At 39.5% G+C, this 21,979-nt stretch overlaps 1 protein-coding gene across 2 annotated transcripts in view; it reads left to right on the top strand.

The window, feature by feature from the left end:
* Window positions 1–21,979, top strand: part of rngtt (RNA guanylyltransferase and 5'-phosphatase) — a 92,487-nt gene that overhangs the window by 7,807 nt on the left and 62,701 nt on the right. For both annotated transcript variants that reach the window (XM_030047080.1, XM_030047081.1), the window contains 4 exons: window positions 1,815–1,890; window positions 2,799–3,048; window positions 6,684–6,793; window positions 7,910–8,011. In XM_030047080.1, coding sequence (XP_029902940.1) covers window positions 1,815–1,890; window positions 2,799–3,048; window positions 6,684–6,793; window positions 7,910–8,011 — 538 coding nt within the window. The remainder of the gene's footprint in view (window positions 1–1,814; window positions 1,891–2,798; window positions 3,049–6,683; window positions 6,794–7,909; window positions 8,012–21,979) is intronic.

Here is a 21,979-nt window from a genome sequence, read left to right as displayed (position 1 = left end):
TCCATTAACAATGAATTAGAGGTTGACATGATTGACTCTAATTGTTGTAATTTCCAAGATGTTTGAATTTTTCATCTAAAACCCTGTTTTTTTTTTTGTTTGTTTGTTTATTTTGTTTGTTTGTTTGTTTGTTTGTTTGTTTGTTTTGTCCAAGAGTTCTCTGTTTACCTGAACATTATCGTGGGATTGAATTAGTTAGTCAGATAAACTCTCATTACTTCTCTGGGAAATGTGACAGCAGTGAATATTCAAATTAATTCAATAATTTATTGTCATGCTAGAATAAAGTTGATTGGAATTCAGTATGACTAACAAATTGCTAACAAGGTTGGGCCATGAATAGCATTGTACTCACTTTGCGTATGCAAATATTTGGAAATGGAAAGCAAATAGTCTCCAACATAGCTGGGAGACTTGTCAAACTTCAAATTCATGATTCTGAATGACAGAATTTATAAAATGTTACTAATTTAATCATTAGTTTACTGTATTGCTATCAAAAGACATCATGTATGTAAAAATATGAGTCTGTAGAAGCTAATTTGCCTAATTAGTCTACTGCTGCCCCGCCTTTTCTCATAGTCTTAAGGCGGTTCTGGCTCAGTGAACAGCTTCTCTTTCGGTGTGTTTTGTTTTTCATATTTCTTTTAACTGCTGCAGTTAGCGAGGAATCCAGCTGTCTTTCACTTCCCATTCAGTGTGAAATGCTCTTTGTGTTGTGCATGTATACTCAATGGCCCGAGGCAGCCTTGGGGACACGTCCAGCCAGCACTGCTGGTGAAGCTGCACTTTCACACTACAGACAGCAGGGTGCTCTCTTATATCTTACTCAGCCATGTCACAACTCAGTCCTGAGCCCTGTTGCCCATTAACTACCACCTGTGTTGTAAAGTGGAGAGTAGAATGTATGAATGTCATTTTTATATTGTTCCTCAAAAGCCACTTGGTGATTAGTCTTTGTTGTCTCTGTGGTGCACAGAGTCCAAATTTGACAGCTGGGCTGGTAAATCTGATCAACTCCATCCCCTCCCTGTAGTTGACTCTATCTTTATTAGTGCCGGTATTGCCAGACAAACATCTTCTGCTGTCTCTCTCTGCTGTGGTGGGAAATATTAGAGTGGGATGATTGTGTTTATCATCATACCTTTGGAACGCCGCTGTGCACCTGGTGAAGAAAACTTGTCTGTGAGGCTGTGTCACAGCATTGGGAGGATTTGTTTTTATAGTTCAACCTTTTTGCTCCTTCTTTAAATGGAGTACAAATGCTTAGAAATCTTAAGGACCCCCCCCCCCCCCTTTTTTTTTTTTTTTTTTTTTTTTTTTTCTTTTTTCAAAACCTCCCTCAGTGTGTCATTAGTCTCTAGGTGTCTGAGCTGGTGTCTGACAGTGATTTGGGCCACAATTTCAAGGCAAGATTCCCCCTCAAGGAGAACTGAATCAGCCTGCAAGACTGTTTGAGTGTCTGGCCTGTTGCTCAGTATGCTCTAAGACTTGTGCTCTAACTTACTCCATCTCAAAGAGAACTGATATTATTGGTGTGGGAAGGGAGGTCATGTGGTAAGATCATGTGAAACTGCAGCGTTCTTGAAATAGTAATGCCTCTTTCACATTATGTCACATTAAATTGATTGCATGAAAGCAATGAGTGATAGATAGAGGATGGGTGTTTTGATGCAGTGGTGATACACAGATATACACCTATTTTTCCATTGCACTGCTTATAATAAGAGCATCATGTAAACACCTACGATGTATTTCAACTTGGTTTCTGAGTTATTGACCTCTGGTGTTTTGGTGTTTTTGTTCTCCTAAAGGTGTACACTGCACACACGGCTTCAATCGGACTGGCTTTCTGATATGTGCATACCTGGTGGAGAAGATGGACTGGAGGTAAGCCTGATCCCGCCTTGGAGCAGTCTGGGTGCACAGAGTATATTTTAGGTTTCAGAGGCTGGGCGATGCTTTCCTCAATCTCCCCCAACCTTTGTCAGTAGACTTAATGCATTATAACATGTACCACACAGTATGAATTCCCTGCAGCAGCTTGCATCCTTGCTGTAGGTTTAAGAACCCGCAGCCTCCATCTGTCCTTTTGAGAGAATGCTGTGGTCTGCTCCTGCTGATAGATCCTGCAAGAGTGATGGCATGAAAGTTACATTGTCAGTACCAATCAAGCAACCTTTCACAAAAATCTTGCTGGTTAGGAATGGCTAAACTCAGCGCAAGACAACAGGGGTGCTGAATAATTTACAACAGCTGAGCGAAGGAGGGATGAGAATGTGTCTTAAGTCAGAGGTTGAGCAGAGTCTGGGAAAGGAGAGCAGGATTTTTGAATTCTCTGGAAGCTGTAAACATGTAGGCAGGATAAATCCTCCCACCACTTCCTCTGTATTACTGTGAGAGCAGCTACAGCTGTGGCCTAAGCTCTGCAATATCATGTGTTGCTAACATAGCATGAATGATAAGTAATCAGCAGCGGTAGTATTTAATGTTTAAAGGCAGGTGTTTTTTAACATGTCAATCTAAATAACTACAAATCTTTATTGCTGTTTGTTTGATAAACCTATTTTGTCGTAGTGGCTAACTCAACTTCACTGAGATCAGAACGCTTGATGCACTGTGTCACGTTGTTGTTCATCACACAGTCAACAAGGCTTTTGAGAAAATGAGCACTATCTGTAGTCACCCTTTTGCCTTTTCATAACACTCAGAGGCAGTCCACATGTTAAATAAAAACAAACAAGTACAACCAAGCCTCTTTTTAAATCAGCGTTCTGTGTTTCTCTCTTCCTTATCAGTGTGGAGGCAGCTGTGGCTGCTTTTGGTCAGTCCCGAGCCCCTGGGATCTACAAGGGAGACTACCTCAAAGAGCTTTTCCGTCGCTACGGCGATGTGGAGGATACACCCCCTGCCCCTGCACTGCCAGAGTGGTGCTTTGATGATGATGATGGGGATGTGGACGATGACGGGAATGTAATTGGCCAGGAGTCAGGCCCCAGCTCCTCAGGGTCAGGGCCTGGCAAACGAAAGAAAGAGAAGCTAAAAATGGTAAGACTTCCGGGGAGTACGAAGAAATGGACTGTCAAGTAGGAAATCCATCAGTCTTGCTCCACATGATGTGGATCTCATGCAGTGAGAGTAATGTAGGGTCCATAGAAACTCCAAATGTCCAAATGAGTGACCTCTCATATTCAGTCATGTGGGACATGCCAGTAAATTTGTTGTACAATTTCATTCTATCTTCTATCTCTTCAGGCACAGAAAGATATAATTCTTAGGGATGCATGATATTGGGTTTTTTGCTGATAACCAATATGGCAAATCTTTTGGTCGATTGCCAACACCGATACTGGTATATTCACATTTTTTTTCACCTAACTGCAAGGAACATCAGGTCGCTCCTGTTGTGAAATTCACATATTATTATGCCTACTCTCATCGTGATAACCCACTGGCAGATACAGACATTAAATACAGTGCTTGTCAAATTGTATAAAAACTACTTACTAAATGTTAAACTAACTTAGCATAGTAACACATGCCATATCTATTTTTATTGGGGATGCACAATACTGGATTTTTTGCTGGTATCCGACATGCGGGTATTCATTTTAAAGCCTTTATTGGTAGTACATCCCTAATAATTCTGATTGGGTATTAGGCTTTGTCCTCTTTTTATGTAAAGATATCATCAGCTCACATAACAGTGATAGTTCATGAAATTAGAAGTGTTGAATCTTATGCAATTATCTTTAATTAGTTTTTCTGCTGTTTACATTTAGCAGATGCTCTTATCCAGAGCAATTCTCACTCAGTGCAGCAGTCAATTAAAGCTAAATTCTTGTGTCACAAAGACTACAAGCAGCCAGTGTAGAAGAGATGCAGAAAACAAGTATTTAAATTAAGTATACATTATAGATTAGGTAAAAACATAGCTGTAACATTTTAATAATTGTATACTTAGTGTAATTATGTATTCATGTTAAAATTGTAGAGTTAGTAAACATTCATTCATCACTGTAATTTCAAATGGCTGAGTAAAAAACTGAATCATGATAGTTCAGTGTCTAATAGTGCAGACAGGTCTAGAGGGAAGAGGCCAGAGAAGAGAGCAGCATCTCTGCTCAACCGAGACAATGTTCCTTAATGACAGAGAAGCTCTTCAGTCTGCCAGTCTGGCCCGAAGTCAGACTGGTTGGCGTCCATTTGGCTGTTATGAGGGAATCATCATAAAATCTGCTTGGATGGAACACGTTTTGAGTTTTGAAATGAAAAGTAAAGATGCTGCTCTGAAGATTTGATACTAGATGGACTGATCAATTGTTGGGTCCAAAGGAGTTGAGCTCTGGCTACAGTTTGTTTTTGTTTTGTCAGAACCATAGCAGAAATGTTTACTTCATTGCACTTTTGTATTTGGCTCATGTAGTTTAACATTGCCCAAGTACAAGCGAAGAAGAGCCTGTTAAACCAAAGTTAACATGCACTTGCAACTGTATTGGACAGAGATTCCAGTCCATGTAACTGAACATGATGGACTTTGTGAATCTGGCACTCGTCAACGTAATTTCTCATGCATTTGGTCTGGTGTATGCGTGTGTGTGTGTTTGTGTGTGTGTGCCTGTTTGTCCACAACTAATCTCACAAACTACTGGGCCTGTCAGCCTAAACTTTTTGTGCACAGCTATGACTGTATGATGAGGAACCTCTCATGATTATGATGATTCATTTGTTCGCTGCTGCCTCTCTTGGTGAACAAATGAATGAAAGCTTTTTGTTTTTGTTTTGTTTTTTTAAATCCTGTTGTGGCCATGCTCATTCCTTTCATCTTAGAGGAAGACTGAGACTTGCTATTTCAGACAGTTTCACTGTTGCACACAATTGTAAATCAATTGTAAAACTTACTACAAAGAGGAGGTTGATAGACTTTTAGTGTGGTGCTCAGACAATAATTTGTCTATAAATGTAATCAAAACCAAACCAAAGAGCTCTTAATTGACTTCAGGGTCTTCAGGGCAGTCTAAAACCCGCCCCAATTCATGTAAATGGAAAAATGGTTGAACAAGTTAGGAACTTCTAGTTTGCTGGTTTTCACGTTTTCACAGATAACCTTACCTAGACCAGTCACACATCTCTTTTAGTAAAGAAAGCTCAGCAATGCCTGTATTTCCTTAGGAGACTCACCAGAGCCAATGTACCAGTCCATTTTGTCATACTTTTTCACAGAGCTGATATAGAGAGCATTTTAACTTACAACATCTAAGTGTGGTATGGTAATTGCACTGCAAAAGAATTAAAAGCCATACAGAAGTAATTATGTCTTCTGAACATATCATAGGCACCAAACTCCAGGACATCAATACTATTGGTGAACACAGAAGCCTCAAAAGAGCACCAAGGATTTTAAAGGACAGTACCCATCTTGGTCATAGTCTCTTCTCTTTTACCATCAAGCAAAGGATACAGGAGTATGAGATGCCAGACTAGCAGTTTTTTTTTTTTTTTTTTTTTTCAAACAGGTCTAAACTCATCCAGCAGACCATGCACTAACTGCCCGTCTTTTAATCTGTTTTTTTTATTGGTGTATTTATGGCTTTTACTGATTCCACCAGCATTCTATATACATGCATCTTAATTCATGCATCTTTAAGTACTTGCACATTACTTTGTTTATTTTTTAATGCTCTGTTTAATGCTGTGCCGCTGTCACTGTTATCAGCACTGTAGTGACAAAAGGTTCATTCAAAGCAGCTGTTTACCTTGTAGCTGAAAGTCTGCAGCTTCACCACATTTTTTAATTGGAGGTCAGAGAAAAAAAATCCAAGTAATTCAACAAGATTCTTGTGTGGGTGAAATATATCCCTCATTTCCATCCAAAAGGAGTTTTTTTTTTTTTTTTTTTTTTTTTGCCTCAACTTTTGGTTTTGTACAAGCAATCTACCGTGAACCTTAGTGCAGCCTTAAGGCACCAGATCAGTGGCCTGAATGATGTTGGGCAGTAGCCCTGCGGGCCTGTACACCTCAAGGGTAGATGATGAGATTACAGGACCAGCAATGGGCATTCCTTTCCCACTCAAAGTAGTATATGTTATCATCCAACATCAGTTTCTGTACTAAATGGCACATATTATCATATTACACCGGTTTCTAGATTTCATCTGGGAAGAAAGAGAGAGGTTATGTCAAAGAGAAATGAGTAAGAAAGCTTAGGAAAAGAGGCAGTGTGAAAGTGGGGAGGAATCCTTGTTAATGGGAAGGAGAGCTACAGATGTCATCAACCTTTTTATCGAGGTAGCTTACGTCTGATCCCCCTGGAAACAAGAGCACTGGGTGGAGGTGTCGAGGGGCTGAGGCGAAGGTGCCATGTGGTTTCCTGGGAGTTGAAGCGTAGAAGCAAATTGAAGAAGATGGATTCAGAAAATGATTAAAGTGTGAATGGCACTGAATGTGGAGATGTTACAAGGAAAGCAACATTTATACCTTTCTTGCGTTTTGTCTCTGTGCTCAGGGATTCAAGCTATAAAGAAGCAGCTGTTTGGCAAAGTTTCACCAGTACTGAGAATTTTTTGTGCGTGTGTGTAGGTGGCTGTGAATATTTCTTCAGATTCCTCTAAATTCCAACCTGTTGTGTTCTTTTTTCTTTTGTTTTGTTTTGTATGTTTTTTTTTTTTTTTTTCCTCTCCCAGGATGCAGTATTCCTTGAAGGCATCAAAGTGAAAGGCGTCACACAGGTCACCTCGCAACCCAAACTGGGACAGATCCAAAGAAGATGTCAGGAGTTTTGCCAGTGGGAAAAGTGAGAACCTCCCTCTCTCCTTCGCACACCCCTCTAGGAAACAGTATTTTTGTGTCTTTGTGTGTGTGTGTGTGTGTGTGTGTGTGTGTGTGTGTTGGTGTATACATGTGTGGGCGTTCTGTATTGTGTTGTGAGTGAGTCATTCGTCCTGAGTTGCTGCTTGTTTTTTTTTTTTTTTTAACTTTCAGATCATGACAGGCACCATAGTTAGGATTTTTTTTTTTTTAGAGAGAAAATGCTGCCACAATCTTTTTATAGCTGCACTGAAATTTCAAATGTTAAATCACTATTGGAACTTGAGGCAATCTATAATTGAAGTAGCTAGGTAGTGCACTGTATGGCATTAACAAAAAACCCTTTAGCTGCAAGCCAAAACAAGCCACTGGATATGATGTGGATGAGGTTTCCTCCAAGTCTCCTTAATCAACAATGTAACAACAGAGTGCACTGCTTTATTGTAGCCTATATTGTTGCGTTCTATACATGATTGTTTTAAGTTATTTGGTTTACTAACATAAGCAATACTTGCCACAAAAAAAACATCTCGGCCCAGTCCATCTACCAAATTGATATGCCTGCATTCCCAATGCATTCTCGCCTTCTAACATGGTGTATTGCATATAGAACCTTTAATACAAGAAATGCAGCTCCTAGTGCTTTACACTTCAGAAATTACATGCACTTAGTGCTTCACATGTAAAAACAGGGATAGAGTGCCGTAGGTAAAGTAACATAAGCTGGAAAATCAGCACCCTTCGATACTGCATATTCAATACAGTAAGCCTTAAATGGAGCCATGTGTACCACTTTAGAGTGACATGTTTAACGCTAATGTGCTATGATAAGCATGTGATAGGTATGCAATTGAGCTTGCTAGCATAAAGGATAAAAGGATGTTTTTTTTTCTTTGAGCAGTTGTTGACAGCCAACAAGTAGATGGTGCTCTTTTCATAAGATGTCAAAAATGGCTTAAGACTATAATTCTGCCAAATGTATTTGTAAAGACTAGGCATGTGATGGATTAATGCTGGGAAACAGTGGTCAGATGAATGTGAATGAACAGAATGCAGTCAGAAGAATTAAAAACTCGTGTGTGTGTGCATTTTTATCATCCAGGTCTGGTTTTCCTGGTGCCCAGCCTGTGTCCATGGATAGGAGAAACCTGCACTTCCTAGAGCAGAATCCATACAAAGTTAGCTGGAAGGCTGATGGCACACGGTGGGTCTGCTACATAATGATTTCTCCTCCATTCTTGTAAATGTGTGTTTCTCTCTTGATGTGATTGACTGGATAGTTTGCCCTCCCCTCCTTTTCATTAAATTCCTTTATGAGTTTTCACTAAGCACAGGGTTGGGCTATCTGCATGAATAGTTAAATCGGAGGTGTTAACTCACTTTCCAGGCTTGTTAGTGAAAACTGTCAGAGAAATGCTAACACTGCCTCTCTTCGGTTCCCATTAGGTTTTAATCACCTTCATTTAACTCAGCACTGTACAGCTGTGGAGACTTGGGCGGTGTAATTGCATATGGGCTTAACTGATGCAGCCAAAGGCTGACTGTTTCGCATCTTGTACCCAAGTGGAATAAGATGCAACAAGGCACTTTTTCTTTCCCGTCACTCTGCTCAGTGAATTTGTTGTGCTCTCTTGTCGTGTGTCTCTATTGCCAGCGGCTAGCATTGCAGGGAAAGGAGTTTTAGTATTCTGGTAGTCAGCTATGAAGCACTGTCTCTCTTGCTGGTGGAAATATTCACTGTGCTGGTGAATATTTAATGAGTGCAGTCAATTTGGAAATTTTACATATCAGTGCTTTAATTTCCTGTTAGAGTGAGACTAGCAGAGTACAGATTTGGCCCCTGACCAAGATGGTGCTAATGTGTGTAATCGACTGCCATCAGCTGCAAATTCTTGGAAGTGTTGTTAGAAACAGGAATCATAGTTTTCTCAGAGGTTCCTGTCAAATTTGTATATTGAATGATCCTGAGCAGCTCTTCTCTCCTGCTCCTTCCCTGCAGACCTTTTCCCCTTCCAGCTACTTGAAGAGCCTTATTCCAACAGAAATGCTTAATTTCTCCAGGAGAGGGAGAGACGGAGGGAGAGAGGGAGAGAGGGAGAGGGAGAGAGGGAGAGGGAGAGAGAGAGGGAGAGAGAGAGAGAGAGAGAGAGAGGGAGAGAGAGAGAGAGAGGGAGAGAGAGGGAGAGAGAGGGAGAGAGAGGGAGAGGGAGAGAGAGAGAGAGAGAGAGACTCGTCACATCAGGCTGTGCCTTAAGTAGAGCTACTTGATATTTCCAGGATGAGATGGATTTTACATGGGGCTTTGGGGTTAGATGAATAAGACTGGCTCGCTATCTCTGTAAAGCATGTTCAGACTCTGGCTTTGTTGAAGATCAACATTGTCACTACCAGTCCCACCCAGTAGAATAATTTAGACTCACAAGAACAAATTGTGCTGCAGGATAATGGAGAGAGGCTAATTTATCTGTCCTAAGTATAATTCAGTCCGTGTTCATGCCATGTGTATGTATGTGCATGTTTGTTGGCACTGGAAGAGCGAGGGTCTTTTGCACCTGATGCTGTCAGTGTTTTGAAACCTCCTCATACCTGTTCCTTCTTGAAATCTTGAGATAATAAACATACCCTTAGTTTTTTTTTATTATACAGCACTATGTTCTGAGAGCATTGCATGTAAATTGATCTCTTCAGTTTACCTGGAGCTCCTCTTGCCAGTCACTGTCGTTGTGAGTGCAGTTGTTTTCCACAAATTGAATAACCACATGAAAGATGTTATTTGGACTTGTCGCAGTTGTTGGGATAACTTCACCAAATCAGTTAAAGAACAGTGTTTATAAAGGTAGAAGCATAACCATTTCATCATTTAAATGATTATTCTACTGCTAGCACTTTTGCATTAACTAATTCCTGAACTGAGGTACAACATATTTGTTATCAAATGATAAATTCGGTAACTGGTGATGTAATATCTGCAGTATCCTGATGTTTACACTTCACCACTATTCATTTCATACCATGCAAATAAGCCGCCTCTTGGAAGATTCAGCTCTAGATGCAGATCAGGCTTTTTACATAGCAAAAACCCTGATTTTTAGAGAACCATGTTTGATAAGTTTCCTCTTGGTCTTGGCATTTCTTTTCTTCTTACCTAATGCAGCCCTGTGATGTGAAAACTGTTTTGAGTTATGATATATGCTTGAAAAACAGGTAATCAGACAGAATAAAATGTTCACAAAAATATAAGTTTACAACAATTTTTGCACTCAGAACGTTCCTAAATCGTTTTCTCTCTTTTATGTCTTAAGTGGGCTCACCTTTGTGCTTTCTGACTGACATTTTTGTAAGCTTGAACACCTTTTCTACTTTCTTCCAAGGTAATTTGGAGACAAAATTCCTGTCATTTCTTCCAGAGATTAGCCTGACAGCCGTTTAAAAAAAAAAAAAAAAAAAAAAAACCCTTCATCAGTGTTTTTTGGGCCTTTGTGGTCATCTCTTCTATAATCATTCAATGTTGGGCGTTTGGGTAGATGTGTCACCAACAAAGTACACAGTCACTGTTAACCTTGAAAAACCAAAGCCAAGATTCCATTTTATCAGAACCACCCACAGTTGCATTTTTAGCAAGCAAACATGACTTATAAACTGATCAATATCAAAAAGTGCTTTACATATTTAACTTTGTAGTTGCCACATGCTGATTTCTGCTTGATGCCCAATTCACAAATGTGTTTTGGCAGGCACACAACAGTATTGTTAAAGAAATGTCAGAGCAATAGCTTGTGTCCTTCTGCTGCTTAAATGCTCGGCCAATGTAAAAACATCCTTGTTTTCTGCACAAGCTTTAATAAATTCAGTGTTTGCCCTAGAAGTCTCTGTTGCTGTTTGAAGAAGGTTGTTACTTGGAGGAGAAAATATATGAAGGATGCAGCTCACGAAAAGTAAATGATAAAAAAAAAAACAATTGTCGGAATGATGATTAAAGTAGAATTTATTTGATAAAATATAACTCCTTTTGATAGAGGAGTTTTTTTTTTTTTTTTTTGTCAAATCAAGTTGTTTGATAATACACCTTCTGTGTTTCATCAAAATTCTTGATTGTTGTCAAGAGACGCAGGTGGCAGCTACCATAAGGTGCTGAAGTGATGAATTAAGGATATGTACTTGGTACCTGGCACTTCTGAACAGCATCAGCTGAAGTGTGAATTAATTCTGCGTTCAAGACAACTTGCAGTTCAGAAAAAACAAGCTCCAAGTTGCAAAAACAAATTGAACGGCCTCAAACTTGGAAATTTCAGGTCGGAAATTCGGGCGTCATTTCAGAGCGCCTGATTTATCTGACTTGACATCGGTGACGAAGTCAAAAGTGACAGCCCTCATCATGAATTGCAAGATGGAACAGTATTTGTTTACATTTGAATGCATAATTTGATTTGTACTTGTGCAATCTGTGAAATATGCTTATATTTCACTGTGATTATAGCAACATGGGGAATTTAACAGCTATTTTACTGTCTTTTCTTTGTTTTTTTTACCAGCCATATTATGACTTGCCATCTCACTAGTTAGGTCACAACAGAGCTAACGTAGGCTTTTATTGTTACCGACCGTCTCTGCCAAACTTCTTTGGACGTCTGTGTTTTCCCCTGCGTTAACATGCAGCGTGAACGCATTGATGTCAGAAGTCTGAAATCTCTGGGTTGGAGTTTGATTGCTGCATAAGTGCATGTTGAATGATCTTGTTGGAGCAATATTTTTGTACATTACCTTGTTGACTTGTCTGTTGGTCACTTAGTCAGCAGTCAGGTCCAGGGGGCCATATCTATAAATCTATTTGGTGTGAATTTTGGTGCGAACATTCATGTTGACTAGAGGATGGAACCTGGTTATTTTGGTGATCCCATGACCTTTGCACTAGCACCACTTTTTATCTTGCACAGGGCATATCTCCAAATTTATTTGGTGGATCCCCATGAAATTTGTTGATAGCAGTCATGTTGGCAAGAGAATTAAATCTGTTCATTTCTGTGACCCTGTGATGCTCCCTCACGCGTCACTAGCAGGCAAAATTTTTAATCTTACTTGTGTCTTACTCTATCTAACTTACTTAATCTTATTAATGCACACTAATGTCTCAAAACTACTTCAGCATTACCATGAAATTTGATTACAGCATTAATTTTGGGTGTATAATGATACTTCTCAACTTTGGTGACTCCATGACCTTTCCTCTAAAGCCAACAGCAGGCCAAAATGTTGTAACAGTGGCAGTTGCTGGAGTGGTGGTTATAAGCTGAAAATTTTATGACAACATTCGTGTTGACTAGACGATGAAACCTGACAAATTTTTGTGACTCCTTGAACTTCCCAATAGTGCCAGCAGCAGGCCCAATGGGACATTTGCGTTAGAAATAATGTGCTCATTTGATTGGTGTAAGCTTGGCCTTCTGTACATGAATGCTCACTGAAGATTGCAGTACCACTGGTGTGGGAGGTTGTAACTGGGTGTGTGTGTGCTATTTTCACTTAAATCTCTTGTCAGCCTAAGAATTTCCGATGCATCCGTTTGGATATACTCTTACTACGCTGATAGTCATAGCTATGTAGATTTTCCTCCTTTTTAGGTGCATTCCTTTTCTGCCTTCTTACTATGCCAACAGTAAAGCAGAAGGGATTGACACGGTGATTTCATGTGGATATTTACATAATTATTAACTGTGGTCTGCCGTAGTGGAATGCAGGTGATAAGGCATTGCTCTGATTTGGGCAAAAAAAAAAAAAAAAAGCATATGACATCCTTTTGATAGTGGTGTGACATTGCCCTCTATTGAACTGCAAAATGGAGCTCAGCTATTTGAAGGGGTGCTACCTTATTGGTCCACAGCAAGCACCGCTATGCTGTGCTTCATTCGTATAGCAAATGGCCATCTCTCTCTTACATGTTTGGTTTTGTCTCAGATTCAGTGATTTTACTGAAGATATGATGGTGACAGGTTGTTGTGATTGGTGACAAACCAAAGTAGGAATTAGGATTAGTTGAACCTTGGTGGGTGTGGGTCTCATTAAGGCTGGACACTGACAGTGTCCCTGACTCAGAGACAGCAAGCCACTCGCTATAAGGACAAGACAGATGGCAGTGAACGGTCCCAGGGTCAATTGCCAGTGGGTCTAAACAAGCACCATGTCAGGAGATTAACTCTGTTTTTGATCACCATTGTTTAGGCTGTTTTTAATCATAGAAACTCTCCAATGATGAATAAAGTATGAATTCTGAAAAATTGAACTTTCATGTGTGGAGCAGTTATGCCGCACATTTGATGACATTAATTAGTTTTGAGATTGCATCTACTGCCAGTGAGGTTCACTGATTGCCATGGTGCAGTGCGATCTTTATTCTTCATTCTTGTCATGCATTACATAGACTGTGCAGAGAATTCCTTTACTGAATGTCCTCCTCCTTTGCCAGTGGCTTTCTTCAGACCGGAAACAGACTTTTAATGGGAAATTTGTCTCTTCAAGGTGGTGCAGGAAGATTGTCTCTTTGCATATTTCTAGAGGCAGTCTTAAAATGATTACATTTTCTAAGTCTCTCCAGCTTTTCTTTGTTATTTCACTGAAGATAAGAAAGTTTCCTATTCTAGCATAAGTCATTTTTGCTTTCAAATAGATTAATTCCATTTCTTTGTATCACACTCAGAGCCTACAAAAGCATTATTTTTGCAGGATAAATTAAGCAAGCAGCCATGTGCATTTTCAGCAGCATCCTACTAGCACTCCCACACAGTTAACTCATAATCCCACCTGGGTGATAACCAGTGCAACCACAGCCTTCCACATATGGCCACTGGGTACAGTGCAGCAAGAACTATTTCAGGTGAATAGCCATGCTCAGCGGCACAATAGCAGTCATAACGATGACAGAGTTTTGCTGCTCTCCAGTCCTACTCACCACCAAACACTGTGTTCCCACTCCCGATTCACTGGCAGAAGATTTATTCAATACGTGACAGGTGTAAGTCTGCTATCTGCCCATGAAGTGGCCGCTGATGGGCTTTGGAAGGAACAGGAAAGTCACTGGATTTGCCAAGAGGGAACACATAGCCGATGTTAGGTTTTAGCTGTCCTGTTGTTGAGCCGTATCTCAGGGATAGGTTTGTCTGCACCTCAGAATAGCTGGAGGAGGAAGAGAAATTATTTGTGCCCATGCAGCTTCAAAAAACTAAACAAAACACTATTGCTGTTCCCTTTTGGCTTTGAAATTGGACCAAAACGTTTTTTTTGTTTGTTTGTTTGTTTGTTTTTTAAAGATAATCTCAAACTCCCCTCTCTATCTGCAGCTTCCAAATAAATAATTCTGTCAAAATGAGGAATCAATAATCTGATGTTTTCATTGAAGTCTAAGATTAGATAAGATCTTCTGTCTGAAGGAGGAGTTCACATGGCTGCTGTCTGTTTATTGGTCATTCACTGCCAAAGCATTATTACTCATCTTCCACAGTCTCTGCTGCTTATTGTGTTGATTTATGATTACTACAGCTCTCCTGAGACAGGGTTCATAATTTGCACTAGCATTCTGCTTTCCCCTCAGACTTACCAATATTAATACTTCAATAGGAATTTGCACAGGGCAGCTCAGTGTGTTTGCAGCTCCAAATGGCAGCAAGAGATAACTTGGAATAATTTGGACTTTAGTACCCAAAAATTATGCAATGTGACATCAATTAACTGTGTGCAGCATGCTCATATTTACCAACCCAGCTGATCTGGGTTGCTTTACACTAAAACATAGATTTAGCTTTGACTTGTCATTTCCTTTGAACAGAGAAGTATCAATACCTGACACCAGTGTTTCATTTGGACAACTAAGCAAATTTATGCTAATTCAAATTATAAGGATGGAATTCTGTTGTAGCCCCACTTTGTGACTTAGGCTGATTAGTATATTTTTACATAAAACTTTTCCTTCAGGAAACTGTGTATCTTAAAACTGTTTCAAATTCTGCTTTGTATGAAAAATGTTGAAATATTGCCTGAAATATGTTTGTATGTTTTGTTTATGATCTTGTGACATTGAGAATAAGTTACACCCTGTTTTACTGTGTGCTGCTTGAAGATTTTAGGGCTCCCCTGTTTGAAACTACAAGATATAAAAATGCTGGGCTACTCATAAATCTAAAGCCCTGGAGATAACGCAAGTTATGCAGTTTGTTTAAATGCCTTTGCTTAATATTTGATTTATTTAGTTGTTTATTTACCTATCTATTTACATTTTGCATGGATGTTTGCATGAAGAATCTTTTGTTATCTATGCAAGAACTGTTTTTTAGGTGGTTTTGCCTGACACTCGCTGTGATTATGTTTGTTACTTTTTTTTAATGTAATAAACCATAAACTCAAGCTAAACTAAGATCTATAACCTGTATAGTTTTATGAACGATGGGTTTGCTGCACTTTTGCTTACCCTTACTCATAGTATACACATCTGTATGTGTGTGGCATGAACTCTCTGTTGCTAGTACATAATGGTGCCTGTATGTTGCAGTATCAGAGGAGACGTTTGCAGGTTTCCACAGTATACAGAAGAATAGTGCATTTGCAATGTCATGTGCAGTGTGTACTGCACAACGATGTATTGTGGTCCTTGTTGTTGCAAAGACTTGAATCTTTTGTCTAAATGAGAAGTGCACTTGGTCCTCTGTGGGTAGTAGAGAAGCAGTCCTGCCTGAGGACCCAACGCTAATGATGTGCAAAGCTGCTGGATTTGATCTGAGGCCCCCGAGAGCTGAGCTGCTGTCAGTCAGGCCACAGGACTGTGCTGGTAAAGCCAACACAATGGCCGTCTGTGCCTCATTAGGGCTAAAGCGCTCAAGGGACAGAGCTCAGGGATAAAGGGAAAATCTTAGGCTCACAGCACCCATCAGAGGACAGGGGCGGATAAGAGCAGTGAACATGCACTTGTTTGAATAAAGGGACACGTTAGATTGAATATTTTCCGATTGGTTTGAACAAAGAATACGGTGTCTGCCATTATACTTCAGAGGGAGAGAGAGATTTGAAGATGGTGAAATTGTGCTTCATACTTCACTGATGAAGAAGAGCTCCACTGGGAGTTGCACAGCACTAACGGTCTCACTGTGCTCTCTATCTCACATACTTGGCAGCGTCAGCCATGGCTAACTGGCCAATTAGACAGCAGGGGGATCTACTTTAGCGCAGTGCAAACCTGTTGTAACCTCTGTGGTGGGCATGTCTGTTCTTTTCTATAGTGACGTTTATCTCTTTGATCTTCTTAGACAGTGGTCCTTTTCAGAGTCAGAAGATATCAGCGTGGCTTGCTATCGCCCTTGTGCACAAGGAGATATCTTTCCGTCTGTGGGAATTATTATTTGCTCATGCTCAGCTGTCGAGGCGTTTCCTGCTCCCATTCTCATTCAGTACAGTCTCCCTTGCCTCTAAGCCTTTTAATACTTTCATTGTGTGTCTGCAACCACCCTGAAATGTAGATCACTGCATATGGTGCGGCTATGTCTGGTGCTCTCTTTGACATCAGTCCTTTTTTTTCCTCCCACATTGTCTTTTTCTCTCTGCAAATTCCAAATGTCTTTTGGACGACCCTGATTCATATCTCAGGGCTAGTTTTTTTGTTGCTTTCTTCAGTCCACACTGGTATTGAAAAGTTGTGTTGAAGAGGAGGGTCAAGCTCATCATTCTCTATTGATCTTGTTTAACTGAAGAGGGTGTGGATGGCTAAGCCTATTATTGCCAACACTTTCCACAGCCAGGCCAACCTCGGATCATTTGACTATAATGGCAAGAATTAGATTATATGTCTGGTTTAGTGTTTAATTTTTAATTAATTAATTAATTTATTTATTTATTTATTTATAGTAAATACAAGCTGTTCATTGCATTGGTCTCTGAGCGCACACGCGCTCAGAGACCAGAGTCCCTTACTGCTAAGGGATCATCATTACCTACACATTCATGCCTTGAATTGGTTCATAATAAGCAGAGCATGAAGCATATTTAGTGTTTATTTTGAAAACATACTTCATTTTGACAAGTTTGCCCATTGAAGCCCATATTTCTGCAGAATTAAGTTGGAAGTAATTTGATACTATGGCCCTCAAATATAAAATGGGGTGAAGTGGAGTTGCACATCATTAACCTAATGCACCGTATAATGTGATTTGCTCAGTGTTACAAAGTCATAAAACGTGTCTGTGCATAACTTTTGAAACAATACAGGGAGTGGAATTCAAAGGTAGTTAGCATTTACTCTGAATATAATGAAGCTCATTGTTTCTCCTATAGTCATTCAGCAATGTCACGTTTGCCTGAACAATGCAAATGTGGCATGTTGGGATTAGTCAGTTCAGCCCAGCAGGAAACAGGGGTATACTTTCAGCAGCTCAAAGGTGCTAAGCACATGAACCCGTGCACACACACCACACTTGATGTTTTCCTTGCTGGATTCACAGTAAGGCAGAAGTTACCTCAGATATCACAGAGAAGAAGTAAAGCAAAAAAGCACCGCGCTCATCTTTATGTCATCTTAAAGCTTTTTGTTAAGCAAACTACTTAGTCAATGCCCCTAATGAAACGATAGTATCTTCAACACCTTGTTGAATGTTTTCACTGCAGACACTACATCGTACTGTTAACTACATAACTTTGGCTAGATTGCAGTCATAAATGGTGTTTGCCGGACTCACCTCTGATGCCCTAAATAAGGACTGATAAACCTCATGGAGGGCTTGGCTTTCCATCCCCTAATGTAAACTGAGCTAAAGCTTTAGAATAAAATCTGTCTAAACCTAATGAGACAAAAATGGGAGTTCCAAGTTCCAAGTATTGCAAAACAAATGTACAATAGAAATAAATCTATACAAATGTACAATGGAAATAAATATATTGTAAGTTTCTTTCTCAATCTTAAACTCATAAGGATATCGCAGCTGCTATAAACTTGATTCTTTGCTTGTGATGCCTGTATAATGGAGCCTAATCCTTGTTGCACTTGTCTCGTTGAACATGAGTAAAACTATCTTGAATGATTCTGTGGCAGTTTAAAGTTAATCTTCCAGCATTTTGCACAAATATGAATCCCAGTGGCAACAGCACCGCTGCTGGGGAACAAAACAATCCTTAAAGGAAACGCTAACCCATTGCTCTCAACCACAATTTATGCAAACTTCTATTTGCATCCTACCTTATCCTCTGTACTCAGATACCAAACTTACATGGCATCTTGAGCTTACTGTCTCTGTAACCGAAAACAAATTGGTGAGCTAAACTGTGAACTCCAGTCCACAAATAGTAATAGTAAAAAGTAAATCTAGGTACCTTTGATACAGTAAGCCCAATAAAATTAAAACTTTGATTCAAGTACAAAATTTTAGAAGTGTATTCACTTTTCACTGCAACCCTGCATTCCCTCTCGGTCTCCCCTCAGTACCCACTTTCGCAAACCCGTGCCTAGTAGCTCCCCAAGGCTCCCACTTTGAACCAGCTGGTATTTATGGCAGATTAATTACACGTAATCCATATGTGATGATGGTGGAGAGTCACAGCAGGTATTAGAAATGCACAGCATTGGCAGTGGAAAAGTCATTAATCTCACAACCATCGCTGTCTTATTTCCCCTGAAGCTGTACATCCCTTCAGCCTGTGTGTTATTTCCTATTTTGTATGCCATCAAAGCTTTCTGCCAATTTGTTCTGCATGGATGCTGTAATATGATAAAGTAGCAGCCCAATTTGCCTTCATTCTAGGTTGCATTGATTAGGATACTTAACCTTTTGAAACAGAGCAGGACTGGAGTTGCTCATTAGGGCATTAGGACTTTATTCACCCCTTGGTATTTTGTGATAAAGAGCAGCAGTTGGGTTGGTTTTTGGAGGTGTAATTAGGTTCATCATAAGAGGTGTGTAATGAAGCCTTGAGACTGAGAGTACATGTGTCAGTGACACACAGCAGAAGTATTTGCCATCTGTATTTTGGCTGGGTTCACATATTTGGAGAGCTACTTGTACATGAACTATAGGCTTTTTGGCGTCTTCTTATCAACAGGTATGGCATACAAACATTACAAATGCACAGAATGGCAATCCTTTATGTTGCTCAAATGATTGATAGATAGACAGACAGACAGACCTCTGTGGTATTTCAACTGCTGCTCTTAAAAGAATACTCCAGTATTTTGGGCAAAATACCCTTTTTCCAACTTAGCCAGAGTCAAGGTGTTTGATACCATTTTCAACTCTGTATGTCCAGTGGTTCAGTTCCTATGGGTAGCATTTAATTTTAGCTTAGCATACAGATTTGATCTACAGATCTATGGGAGTCATTAGCCTGACAAAAGTGACAAAATAAACCTTGCCACAACTCTGAGGCTGACTTATTTACACAGTGTATCATGTGTATTTGAAATACATGTTTTGGCTTTAAAAAAAAAGAGTTGTTTTAGGAGAGGTTAAATGGTGGAGCTGTAACTACTGAACACAATCCCTCCATCTATCACAGTGACCTGTCCACCGCTGAAGTTACAGGAAGATCCAGCACAATTAATTCCCCCTGAAATGACTCTCATTTGTTTATTGAAAGTGTATTTTGAATACACATGACACATTGTGTAAATAGTCTTATTTACACAGCTTCAGGGTTGCTGTAAAGTTTATTTTGTCACTTTGATGGGGCCAGGCTAACAACTCCCATAGACTTAAAGTCTTTATGCTAAGCTAGCACAAATTGTTACCCAGTAGAACCGAACCACTGGACGTACAGAGGTGAGAATGGTATTGAACATCTTGTTTCAGTCTGGGTATGTTAGAAAAAGGGTATTTTGCCCAAAATGTTGGAGTATTCCTTTAAGAACTGAAGCTTGTCGTGGCGGATGATGGTGCAAAGGAAACAATGGTATTTTTGTTTTGCGGGTGGGTGTGACCCATCTTCTTAGCTTGTCCATGGGAGCCTGCAGAAGTTGGAGATAAAGGATTTTGTCTGTTTGCTGTCCCTCTGCCAATACAGACTGATCAGGCCTGCACCGCTGATCAAACCATAAGCATTTGGTATGACGTCTTTGTTTGCACTCATGCCCCTCTAGATATCACAATTTGTTTTTCTTTTTCTTTTTTTTGTTTGTTTGAAATTACAAATGATTTGGTGATAAAGACCATGTTGGTATGCAGACTGCAAATTACCATCTCTTGTTGACTCAAAAAAATGCTGAGCTATTTAGTTTGTAAATCAAAGTTTAGATAGTGATCAAGACAATAAAGACAACCAAAACACACAAAATAAAGGCTATGTGAAAGAAATGGACAGTTGCAAAAAGGACACAGAAACTAAGATGGAGGTGGGGTGTGGATCCTGGTTAGGGAGAGATTTGATACACTGGCACAGAAGGCAATGATGGATTTCAGTTGATACATGTGTTCATCAGTACTGTATGCTTGTTTCAGAATGAGAAAACAACGTTACAGGCAGATCTGCCTGTTTGGTTGTGTTCAAATTGAACAAGACTGAATGAGAATGGTTCTAAGCAGATCAGCTTATTAATAAAACTGTGCTATTAACCCAATTTTGAATATGTTTGTTATAAATTGGTGAAGTTTTAGGTTTATACACCTAGTCAGGGTAAAGGATGAGACCCGGGCATGTCGTGAAGTGAATAATAAATTATTATTTCCTTTGAGATAAACATATTTGCCCTATCAATAGATTGTAAGGCTGTGCGTATGCATGCTTCCTGATTTATTGAATGTGCTTATGTGTAGGTTAATGTATTAACAGAGCTGACTTCAAATAGACTGACCTCATTAACACAACTCATTTGGAGGAGATTTTTAGAACCCTAATAAGAGTGAAATATCTAGCATGGCACATATTCACCTAATTCTTGCGAACCTGAATAGATTACATAGGTGGTTATTGGTTTTATCTGGGTTGAAGTTTTAGTCTGGACACAGACACAGACTCTGAAATCCATGGATCTGTTCATTTGGAGTAAATTAGTCCTGTTACCAGATAATGTTTACAACCTTGGGATGTCAGTGTAAAGCTGAAAAGCTCCCCTGCCACCACTGCAGCCTAACGACTGTAAGCCCAACTTGATTGGAAGACATGGTCGTTCACACACAAACACACATACTTTAACCATTCCTATAGAACTGACGTAACAGTTAACAGCTTACAATCACAAGCATGTTATTAAAGTTGTTTGGTAGAATAGAGTTGTAGTTAGGCTAAATAAGGTGTAAGGGCCTGCATGCTGGTGCTTCATGCTCCAGCTACTTTGTTACCTGTTTGGCATGCTGTAGAGGACAAGAGGGCATATTTGCCCAGCAGCTCTTTGAAATCATTCTGCCACAGGGGGAAATTAATAACAGGCAAATGCTCATAATGTAGCCCACGCTGGCAAATATGCATATTCTGACAGCTGTTGTAGCAGTGGAGCAGTCATTGCTCTGAAGTCTTTGAATCTCCAACCACTTGGGGCTGATGAAAAAGTTACATTATGGCATTATTCTGCAACATTCAGTCCTAGGGGTTTCTTCAAATATTAAAAATATGTTTAATAGAAGAGATTTGTGGGGGTGCTCTTCCTCTAAATATCCACCTATGGTTTTGTTTAAACTATGAACTAAAGTAGGATTTTTTTTACATGTTCCTGGCTTTTATTGCAGTTGTTGAGCTTGTCAGCAGGTCTACAGGAAATTAGATTTTTTTTTTTTTTTTTTTTTTTTTTTTTTTTTTTTTTTTTTGTCACAGTAATGGTCATTTCTAAGTCTGATATCTGACCTGCAAATGCTGGCAACATAGTTGTTGGGCAGCCCTTCTAGTTATAGAAACAAATTGCTTTGACTCCATGCAATGTCTGCAATATTAAGATAAAATTATCTCCTACAAGTACACATTTTTTATGAGTACAAACCATCCCAGGACTTTGTAATAGAAAAAAAGAATTTGGTTGATCATTCAGCATAAGGATTTACATATTTTATACATATTATATGGCCTTAGATATTTAGTTTACTATTCAGCATAAGGATTTACATATTTTATACATATTGTATGGCCTTAGATATTTAGTTTACCATTCAGCGTAAGGATTTACATATTTTATACATGTGGTCTTGTAGTCAGTATGTGAATCCAAATGATCCCACCCCCTCCC

The sequence above is a fragment of the Myripristis murdjan genome, chromosome 24 (genome assembly GCF_902150065.1).
Source record: "Myripristis murdjan chromosome 24, fMyrMur1.1, whole genome shotgun sequence".
NCBI lineage: Eukaryota > Metazoa > Chordata > Actinopteri > Holocentriformes > Holocentridae > Myripristis > Myripristis murdjan.
Note: the sequence above shows the minus strand (reverse complement) of the source record. Positions and strands in the feature narration are given on the sequence as shown.